General features: G+C 38.0%; 1 protein-coding gene and 1 non-coding gene across 2 annotated transcripts; both read left to right on the top strand.

Moving 5' to 3' along the window:
• Positions 1 to 231: 231 nt before the first annotated feature.
• Positions 232 to 335, top strand: LOC112183162. The gene has a single exon (XR_002929755.1). It is a non-coding gene; the product is annotated as a small nucleolar RNA R71 (small nucleolar RNA).
• An 8,944-nt stretch (positions 336 to 9,279) lies between these two features.
• LOC112175173 (NAC domain-containing protein 43) lies at positions 9,280 to 11,162 on the top strand. Its single transcript, XM_024312841.2, has 3 exons — positions 9,280 to 9,649; positions 9,743 to 10,014; positions 10,181 to 11,162. Exons 1-3 carry the CDS (start codon positions 9,466 to 9,468, stop codon positions 10,988 to 10,990), a joined length of 1,266 nt encoding a protein of 421 aa, XP_024168609.1. The 5' UTR covers positions 9,280 to 9,465; the 3' UTR covers positions 10,991 to 11,162.
• Positions 11,163 to 11,413: the final 251 nt, after the last annotated feature.

Genomic DNA, 11,413 nt, shown 5'->3' with positions numbered 1-11,413 from the left:
GTACCATATGCATGTGAATCGCAACCTCTAGAAGTAGTGTTGTCATCTCTACCTCCTCTTCTCCTTTGATGATTATCCCATTGACCGGATTGTGTAGCCACTTCCTCACAAATATCCCAAACAGCATTGGGACATTTTTTACGAAAATTTTCACCCGATGCATTGTCCAATCTCCTTCTATTATCAATAATCAACCCATTGTAGAAAGATTCACAAAGAAGCCACTTGGTGAGTCCATGATGAGGGCAACCTAACTCAATATCCTTGAAGCGCTCTCATGCATCATAAAAAGTCTCATTATCCTCTTAAAAGAACTTGGTTAAGCTATCCCGCATATAAGTAGTCCAATGATGTGGATAATAAGCATTCAAGAAGACTCTTTGCATATCGGCCCAAGAGAGGATGAATCTTGGCTTGAGCTTATGAAACCATATGCGTGCTTGATCTTTCAAAGAAAATGGGAATAATCGAAGCTTCAAACCATCCAAAATTAATCCTCCCAAGTGCATAGTGGAACATATGGCATCAAACTCAATTAATTATATGATCATAGGGCCTCTCACTAGCCATGTCATGGAAAGTAGGTAGAATAGACAACATGTTAGGTTTGATCTCAAAGTTGGCATTTGTTGGAGGAAGCACAATGCAAAATGGAGCATTTACACATAATTTTCTGATTTAAAAATTGTTATGAACTGCATGTGGTGATGTATTTTGATTCACTAATATGTAAATTATTAATTGTTCTATTATTTGACCAAGCAGGATATCTCCAGAATTAGACATATACACATATGCTTGGAAGCTCATTGCAACATGCAAAACACGACTAGATCTAGCCTCACAAGCTGTCGTTCTTGTCTGTGATGACAGACCAGTTATAGTAGATCAAACTTCGCGGTTTGAGTATTAATTTGTTATTACTTTCAACAATCTTAATCTTCCTTAAGCTTCCAGTTCTACAATACAACTTGCTAGCACGTAGCAATATCCTCGATCATATATAAATTCCAGATGATGTCACAGTATGAACCCAGCAATGATTATGCGTCATGAAGTAGCAATATAATAAAAGAGTGACAATATAAGTGTAGTTGTAAACTCATATGTTCTGAGTTTGTCGTTTGTAATTGGATTTCCATTTGCATGGAGTAGTTTATTCAGTTTCTTACCATTAATTAGCTGAAGTGTGAGAAATAAGCACCTTCCATATCACGTTATGTTAGTAGAAGTACAGTAGATGGCGCCATGCTAGTTTGTTAAACTCGAACACGTGTAGAATTGCACTTAAACAAGACGTTAGTCATATACAGTTCAACATAAAATCAAATGATAATATGTATAAGGAAAATTTAAACTCAAAACGTCAACTTCTTAACTCGCTCTAAATAAATTAAACGTACATTCAAGTGATAATTGAACAGCCGCTTGAGAAAATGTAGCTCGTTGTTAAGAATGCAATACTGTATTTGCTTTACACATGTATATAGTTAGTGATATATAGAGAGGGGGAATTCTACTATTTATTGATTCTGTTGCTAATGTGAAACTCTAAGGCACCAAAACTGTATACTCCAGATAACATCGAGATCCTATGTGTAACGTGATAAAGTAACATGAATTTCACAATTAAAATTAATTAACAATGGATACAATTGACCTAAATCCTGCAACGTTCTCATTTTCTCATATTGAGATTCATTTTCAACATAAGGATCTTTTACTGAGGGCTAGTTAGTTAAGTTTACTTTCTAACATCGATCATCTTTCCAAAAATGATGAGATACAGCTCCATAAATTGAAAGTCACAGCTGAATTATTGGATTACAAGTTAGTTTGCGCCTCCTAATGTAGTATTTCCTCTGGCGAACGAGACAAATAAGGATTCTAACGATATTTACTTTCTGTATATATATTAACAAATCCCAGGATTATTGTATGCAAAGCAACACAATACAGAAGGAGACATTGATCATAATAAAGAAGTCTTTATGCATAGACTACGTACGTACATAGTGAAATGGTCTTTCCTCTCCCAACAATTGGATCGGAGCGATGATGGGACTGGGGAGCGCATGAGAAAACAAAAAAATTATATAGAAAATCTGTATGGAAATCCAGGTTGGATTTAACCGATCTATCTTCGAATTCATGCTGCTGGTATCTGATCTAATTAATCTTCATGTTGACATTTCACCACTTCCAGGGCCATCCAAAATATAGTACATGCATGGCCACCCACGTTTGCTTCTCGTGCACACTTCCAAACTTAAGATTCAGTGTTAAATTTGGATAATTTAATGGCCGGCCGCTTGAATTCCAAGATATCTGCAAAGAGAGAAGTAGACAAGATGATCCAAATTTTTTTGGTTACAAGCCCAGGATATTCCATAGTATTTGTAGATTTTCGATACACATCGACCACTCAATGATTAACTGTATGACTCCAATGTAGGATACGATATTTCTTCGAGGGCACGGATGGTAGTCAACAACATTTATCATTTGGCTTGATTTTTCATTTTGTTCATTGTTTTTATGAGACAAGCTAGTGTAATGGTGGGTATGAGATACCCTCATTTACAACTATTTGAACAAAAATTTACAAGTATTTGAACCAAAATTACAACATCGAGAACAAAAGTTACCATATTCATTTACACTATTTACATATAGTTAAACAAAAATTACAACATTGACAACGAATTTGTTCAAAATCTTGTAAAAATGTCGTAAAAGGTGTAATTACTATTATTAGAACTAAGATTACAACATTGACAATGAATTTATTCAAAAACTTGTAAAATGTCGTAAGAGGTGTAATTACCATTATTAGAACTAAGATTACACAAAGTATGACTCAGATTACAACTTTGATAACAAAATTTGTTCTCACTTTTGTAAATGTGGGTATGAGATACCCACCACTATACTAGAATTTCCCTGTTTTTATATGTTGAGAGAAACTAATTTTGTCATGAATGTCTTTGCATCTTGGTTATAAGTAAGATTCGTGAATAAAACGGATCAATTCATTGTCTTAAGAAATGGCTTATGAGTTTTCCTTTGATTAACTTGGCTTGGGCTGTGAACGTGGCCAATATGCTCTAATTTTCATCCTACTAAAGAAAGAAATAAATTCATATGAACTAATCAAATCATAGAGACGTTGTCTTGATGTCCTCGATCAGTTGGTATGCTGTTACATAACCAAGTGATCAAACGTTTGACAAAACCTTGTATGAATTAATATTTCATTTTCAGAGATTAACTTAATTGGAAGTCATTATCAAGAGCTGGTACACTCATTATCTGTGCAACTTAGGGATGAAACGTACGGTGAAATATATGGAATACTAATATTATTTTTATCTTTTGTCTTCTCTGTATTCTTTATGGACGTACACGGTAAAACGATGCATAACTAATCAAAGAAAGTTAAAAATGTAAACAAGAGTATATTTTGTCAGCTGTTAATGTATAGGTTGTACATCGATCTCATAGTGACTTCTCTGATAGTAACAGCTAGAATAAAGGAAATGGCAAGCGAGCAGTAAATCCCAAAACACAAAATCTTCTTAGCTGTCTGCAATTGTCGTCACATTTCTACTGTCATGATCATCAATGGGAGCCAATTAAGGCCCAAAAGGTCAGTTGACCCTCCTCATTCAGTTCCCCAGTAGGATACGTTAATTGTTGTTGTTTTAATTTTTTGGTCTTTTACACAGTTTTCTCAGCTTAGTACTTACTTTTTCCCATTTTTCGCAAAAGAAAATTTCTAGTTTCCAGACTACTTTCAATTCGTACTATAACATCAATAGAATAAGAATGCCTTTTAGGGCTGAATGAGCTTCAAGTAACCTTCTTAATCTACATGATCTCCTTCAACCTTCAACTTCAAAGTTCAAACAAACAAGAATATATGTGTACACACTACCGACAAAGAAGCTTCTTTCCTGTGCCATTATATGTTAGATTCAACAAATTAATCACTTTCTTTAGCGACAACCGCAATAGCAAAATTTGAAAAGGAAGGAAAAGATATGGGGTAACAAACCCTATAAATGCCGGTTAGTAACTAAAAGTATATGCAAAGTGGTTGCTCTGTCATTTATCAGCACAGGATGATAATGATTAGGCTCGAGGAATTCAGTGAAAGCTTTAACATGATTAGTATAGAGACCTCCAAAAGTACTTTCAAGCCCTAACTAATTATTCGATCAAAAAAAAAAAAAAAAAAGGCCTAACCAATTAAGATGTGCTTTTCTGACAAATCGAACTTCAAAAATAGGTTAATCTTATTCAAAAGTTCCATGCGTGTCTGAGGATAATTATATGTGGGTCTTTTCGGTTCCTTTGGTTTATGCCTAAAGGTGAAGACAGTCCTAATTTAATTATCTTCATTTACCTGCGGCGACCAGTCCTTTAAGTCCAACATGTCTCCACAGTCCTTCTTTGGCACGAGTTGTATGACTGATCTCGGTTTAGAGAAGGTGTCACTAATTTCTCTTTACCAAGCCTATTGAAAATGTGAAGTGTTGTTCACATGTGTCTCTTGAATTAGGTCACATGTGACATATAAATGTTTGAGAAGTGATGTCCAACATTAGAAACTATAAATTTACAATTTATGAGGACTGTGAACATCGTCAGCTATAACAATTCTGTTTTCGATCGATGTCTAAATTTCTTCATTACATCATGTATTCTTTTTCAAATTTTTTTTTTTTTTGAATAATTCAAATTGTTTATAGAAGTATAGAACCATATGATTTTTTTTTCATAATAAAATTAAGAGGCTATGACCACTTACCCAATTTTAGCCTAAAAATTGTCCACTTACTCCACTAAGAGTTTTTTACTCCCATTTACCAAATCTAACTTGTATTGACAGTATTGCCCTCATTTTAATTAACAACTACTCTCTCTCTCTCTCTCTCTCTCTCTCTCTCTCTCTCTCTCTCTCTCTCTCTCTCTCTCTCTCTCCCCCCACCATCGATGAAATTACGCCGGAAATCCGACTCTAGACTAAAACTCGACGCCGCCAGGTCACCTGACTACAACCCAGACCGTCGGAAAACCAGTTTTTGCTCCACTCTAGCACAATCCGACAGATGCTCGACCCAGATTCCGACGAGCCAGACCTACATCTCATCGCCGATCTGTAAAGACCACCGGCTACCTGTCGCGCCAATCACCGGTGTCTTCGTCCCCAGAGCAATCGTCGGTGTCTTCGTCCCCGGTCAATCCGATCTGGTGTCCAGAGCACTTTTTTTTTTTTTTTTTGGTATACTGGGAGCTCCGAGAATGGGGAAGGAAAAAAAAAGTGAACGTGTACAATTGAACATATAAAGTGATCAATTTTGTCTGTAGTGTATTCATTTTGGTTTTCAGAGTTTATGCAATTCACTTGAGGGCAATAATATGATTATTGGAGGGTAATAATATGATTATTAGGGGCAATAATATAATTATTAGGAGGTAATAATATGATTATTGGGGGGCAATAATATGGTTACTGGGTATTATTAGGGGATAATAAATTCAGATGCCGGAATCCGGTCACCAGTCCGGTAGCCGGATTCGGGATTCTAGTGACCAGTCTCTAGAATCCGGTCACCTGTCGCCAGAGTCCGTGGCCGGCCATTGGTCACTGGAGTTCGGCAAGGCCTCCGACGACTTCTCTCTCTAAGTGACAAAGAAAGAGAGGGTAAAATTGTCTTAAAAATAAATAAAAACGAATTAAAAAAAAATACTTAATTGGATATTAGGGAAATGATCTCTTAGAGTGTTTGGGTAAGTGGGCAATCTCTTAAAGTATTTGGGTAAGTGGGATTAATATACCCAAAATTAGGTAAATGATCATTCTTCCTAAAATTAAATGTGCAGGAGCAACGATATTCATATATTGTTTGCAAAGAATGTCACTCACACATCAATATATTAATTGATTTGTCCGTTAGCAATAAGTTGGCACATTTTTGATTAGAAATCTAATAATATTCCGTATTACCTTGTACAGCCAAAAAGTTCGACACATCTAAGTGATGGATGAGTAATTATCAGGCTTGTGTGGCTCTAAAGTTTACTCAATGAGCATACGTACATGTATTAGCAAACAAAAGAAACGAAAAAAGAAAGCTTTACACTGAGTCATTTGTTTTCTAATTCTTATTTAAGGACCTGTAAAAACTATGAGAAGATTGAAAAAGTGGAAGAAAGGATTAAGAGGGGTGTATTCAAATTAAATTTTAGAATGTTATGTTCGAGTTTTTTTTAAGGGGAAATGATCATTTATTCGATTTTAGGCTAAAAATTGCCCACTTGCTCCACCAACTGTTTTTTAACCCCATTTACCCAAAACACTCTAAGAGATTATTTCCCATTTACCCAATTAATTTTTTTTTTGAGACTTTTTTGCCCTCTCCTTCTTTCTCACTTAGAGAGAGAAGTCATCCTCCACCTTGCTATGCTCCGGTGACCAGTGGCCGGCGCGGTCTCCGGCGACCGGTGACCTGATTCCGGCGAACGGTGACCTGATTCCGGCGACCGTTTACCTGATTCCGGGAACCGGTAACAGAAATCCGGCGACCGATGACCGGAATCCGGCTATTATTGCCCCCCAGTAATCATATTACTGCCCCCCAGTAATCATATTATTGCCCTCCAGTGAATTGTATAAACTCCCAAAACCAAAATGAATACACTACAGGCACAATTGATCATATTATTGCCCCCCAGTAATCATATTATTGCCCCTAGTAACCATATTACTGCCTCCCAATACTCATATTATTGCCTCTCAAAAATCATATTATTGCCCTCCAATAATCATATTATTGCCTTCAAGTGAACCAAAATGAATACACTAAAGACACAATTGATCAATTTATATGTTCAATTGTACACGTTCACTTTTTTTTTCCTTTCCCATTCTCGGAGCTCACAGTATACAAAAAAAAAAAAAAAAAAGGTGATATGGGCACCCAGAAATTGCTCTGGGCACCCACCGAGTGTGAGGCCGGTGCAGGATTGGTCGGATCGTCATCGTCTTCGTCGAGATGGGAAGATTTGGCGAAACAAGGTTGATGGGACCAAACCATCGACCTCAACCTCAACCACCGTGCGTCAGTTAAGACCCGGCCAAGATCTGGATAGAGAAACAGAGACTTGATGGCCCAGAATCCGCCGGATCGATTGAGTTGTTGGCCCGAATCCGAAGGTGGAGCGCCGGAGCAGCCATGGCAGAGAGAGAGAGAGAGTCTGGGGGAGAGAGAGTATGGTTCGGGTGACGGCGGCGCTCGGAGGTTGAGGTCGAATCCGGATGCAGTGCTCCTATCTTCTCTGATGGCGGTGGAGACTTGATGGAGGTGGTGGCCCGAAGCTGCCGGAGCAACCATGGCACAGAGAGAGAGAGAGAGAGAGAGAGAGAGAGAGAGAGAGAGAGAGAGAGAGAGAGAGAGAGAGAGAGAGAGAGAGAGAGAGAGAGTCTGAGAGGATAGAGTTTAATAGGGGGCAAAACTGTCACTATAGGTTAGATTGGGTAAATGAGGTCAAAAAACTCTTGGTGGAGTAAGTGGGCAATTTTTAGGCTAAAATTGGGTAAGTGGTCACGACCCCTTTTTTTAATTCACGGATTTTTAAGAATTTTGCTGAATTCACTAACTTAATACGGACTTTGACTGAGTTAATGGATTGAATTATCACGATTTGTTTAATTATTTATTTATTGGGAGAGGTTAGCGTTAGAAAGTTAGCAACACACACACACCCTTCATGGGGTATCCCAGCAAAGCCGGACTAATCCCTTCCAAACTCCACGAGGCATTAAGCATCCATTAGCTGGCCACCAGGGCCTCATGGGGATCCAAACCTGGGGGTTCCAGACTGGGACCTTCTACCTCCCCACTATTCCTAGTGGTTACAATTTGTTTAAAATTTTAGTAAGTTCATATGATAGTTTTTTAGCATTTTTATTAAGTACTTCATATAAATATCAAGATTAATGTCAAATCAACGACAAAGAACATTATATGCAACAACTCAGCCAATATAATGTACATGTTGACTTAATGATTGAAATCAAAGTACAATAATACACATTCTTTTTGTACTCATACAATAATGCAAATGAGATTACGAGCTACCCTTAACACCAACGATCAATAGGGCACCAATTTTACTCAATCATATTGCATTACTGAAGAGCGATTGAAGTTAACGGCGCTTCAGAACATTATATATTTTTTAATTACTTGAAATTTGAGCATCAACTTACTCTTAATATGGCTGTAATAACTGATTTCAAGCTCCAAGGCTTTCTAATTTTGAAGAGAAAATTTTCTCGTACATGTAGACAGCGAGTTTTCACAATTATACTATAGTACCGTTTAAATTCTTGTTCAATTTTTTTATCTCCTAATGTAGTCTCGTAATTAAAATTTTAATTAATTTATTCAATAATCATGCTTGTACTTGACCCCAAAAAAAAAAATTGACCATGCCTGTATAAGTTCAATTGAATAGGATTATATTAAACTCTGTATTTGGGTTTAGTACAATTTAATGGCTAAATTAACATTGTACATACTGCAGTATAACAAAGAATATATATAATTAACACACCAAATGTGCTGGGGATTGCTACGCATATTTTGTTTTGTAATGTAATATTGTAGGTGAGGTGGGTCTCTCTCTCTCCAAAAAAGAAGCGGACCGGTTACAAGGAATTAGTCCTCCTGCATTATAATGTTTTCTTTCTCTACAAAGTACAATGGCTTTGGATTTCTTTCTCTAGAAGGCCAATGTCATTTCCACTGTCACATTTTTTTTCACCAATTCATATCTAACGGACCATGAAAGAGCAATCCCTACGTACCCCACTATCTGTTTTCTTGTCGCGGTGGTTGCACCATGAGAGAGAGAGAGAGAGAGAGAGAGAGAGAGAGAGAGATGGTCCATAATATGGTTGTTTAAGAGGTGCTTTTCAATGGAGATTTTAAGGTCGGAGGTCTCTGTGGATGTGAGCTTCCCCTCTTGCACTCATAGTTTGCATTTCTAAGTTCTAACGGGCCGGATCCTCTTAGCCCGGTGGGGCCTTTAGTTGATACCCACATTCATGGACCCCGCGTTGGTCTTTCTAACGTCGATCTATTTTGGTAATGTAATGTAATATTGTAGGTGAGGTGGGTGTCTTCTCGGAGCATAGTGAAACAATCCCCGTACTAAACAAAAGATTAGTATCCCATGTTTCCCATGAGAGCCATTCTTTCATGTATATGACCTATCTCTCACATCAAACTCATATATATAGTCGTCTCCTACATACTCCTTTTGCGTACAACAACTTGTTCATGAGCTCTCTCTAGCTCTCTCTCTCTCTCTTCCTCCCTCTCTCTGAGCTTCAGAACTGTTCTATCTTAATTGTGTGGACGGACAAATTGCCTTTTTTTATTAAAGTTCAAAATGACTGAAAACGTGAGTATATCTGTGAATGGACAATCTCAAGTCCCTCCTGGTTTCAGATTTCATCCAACTGAAGAGGAGCTCTTGCAGTACTACTTGAGGAAGAAGGTCTCCAATCAGAGGATTGATCTCGATGTTATCCGCGATGTCGATCTTAATAAGCTTGAGCCGTGGGATATACAAGGTACGTACATATATAAGACTGCCAAAAGATTTGATGTTGATTTTCAAATGTATCCGTATGAATGAATCCAAGTTTTGATGTTGGTTTTTGCAGAGAAGTGTAAGATAGGAACGACACCGCAAAATGATTGGTATTTTTTCAGCCACAAGGACAAGAAATACCCTACTGGAACTCGCACAAACCGTGCAACGGCTGCCGGATTCTGGAAGGCCACCGGCCGTGATAAGGTGATAAGCAGCAACTGCAGACGGATCGGTATGAGGAAGACTCTTGTGTTCTACAAAGGCCGAGCTCCCCACGGTCAAAAGTCCGATTGGATCATGCACGAGTATAGACTCGACGACAACACCAGCAGCATAACTAGTGTAAGTCATTTGATTCAAAACCAGGGTTCCATTCCTGAGGAAATGTTCAAGTGCGGACTTTGCAGACCTTGTGTCTACAGCACGTTTCGAGTTTACACTTGCACATTCTGAGTCTATACACATATTGACCGATTGTTCTTGAACATTTTTCTTTTATATTAATTAGGTCTCGATCACTGTCGTGGGAGAGGCAGCAGAGGAGGGATGGGTGGTTTGCAGAATCTTCAAGAAGAAAAATCTCCACAAAAGCTTGAGTAGTCCAATTATGAGTACTACTATTTCTTCATCTATCACAGCAGAACTTACAAGAAGTTCAAGCCAAATGTTTGATGATGATGACGATCAGGAGGGAGCTTTTGAGGAAATGCTTCAGTACATAGGAACAAAGACCTGCAAGGAAGAGATTAATGATCATCATCTTCATCCCATTAACACAGGTATCAAAAATCACATCAATGGCTACCATGATCATGATGATAGGTTCCTGAAACTTCCAAGCCTCGAGAGCCCAAACTCCACCAGTAGCCAGAACTACTACCAGCCCATTATCAATCATGAGGACATGGTCATAGATCAGAATGAAGGTACAGTTATTAACCAGCATCTGAGTTATCAACAAGTGGACGACTCGGCCAGCCTCACCAACTGGGCAGCGCTAGATCGTTTGGTGGCTTCACAACTCAATGGCGGCCACGAAACCGGGTCGTCTAGGCAATTTGCTTGTTTAATTGAACCCACCATTAATGCATTTTGCAGTAGTAACAGTACCACTGATCATGAACTCCAATTACCAAGTACACTACGATCGTCAACTTCATCGAATTCATCCAGCAAATCATACCATGCCACCCATCAGGATTACAACACCAACGAAATTGACCTGTGGAGTACTGTTGCTGCTGCAAGCAGACTGCAATCATCATTACCTTTGCCATCCTCCGACGCCGTATGCCACGCGTCGAATGCTCCTATATAACAGAACAACCCATTATACAATAATATAAGGAATTTTATTACCCGTTGAATCCAAAGTCAGAAGAGTATAATTACAGCGCACTGTTAATTGTAATGTGAGATATATTATTACATGATTGCTGATATATGTAAGATAAATAAAGGTTATGTTTTAATAAAAGTGGTCTGGTATTGAATTTTTCTGTGACTGTTAGTGGTACAGAGCGATCATGATTATCACTTTCCAACTGCAATTATAGTTGTTCTAACTTTTCTATCTTCTAAGATGATCAAGTAGGCTAGGTGATATAAATGGACCATATATACATAATCATCATCACTAATTGTTTTCTTTGGGTCACGTGGCTTGTCGGTTTGTTTGAACTTTGAAGGATCTAGGTGCAGAGTCCATGGCTCGACCAATCTGAGCCCTATAAACTGATCA

This window comes from Rosa chinensis, chromosome 1 (assembly GCF_002994745.2).
Source record: "Rosa chinensis cultivar Old Blush chromosome 1, RchiOBHm-V2, whole genome shotgun sequence".
In the NCBI taxonomy this organism is placed as follows: Eukaryota; Viridiplantae; Streptophyta; class Magnoliopsida; order Rosales; family Rosaceae; genus Rosa; species Rosa chinensis.
Note: the sequence above shows the minus strand (reverse complement) of the source record. Positions and strands in the feature narration are given on the sequence as shown.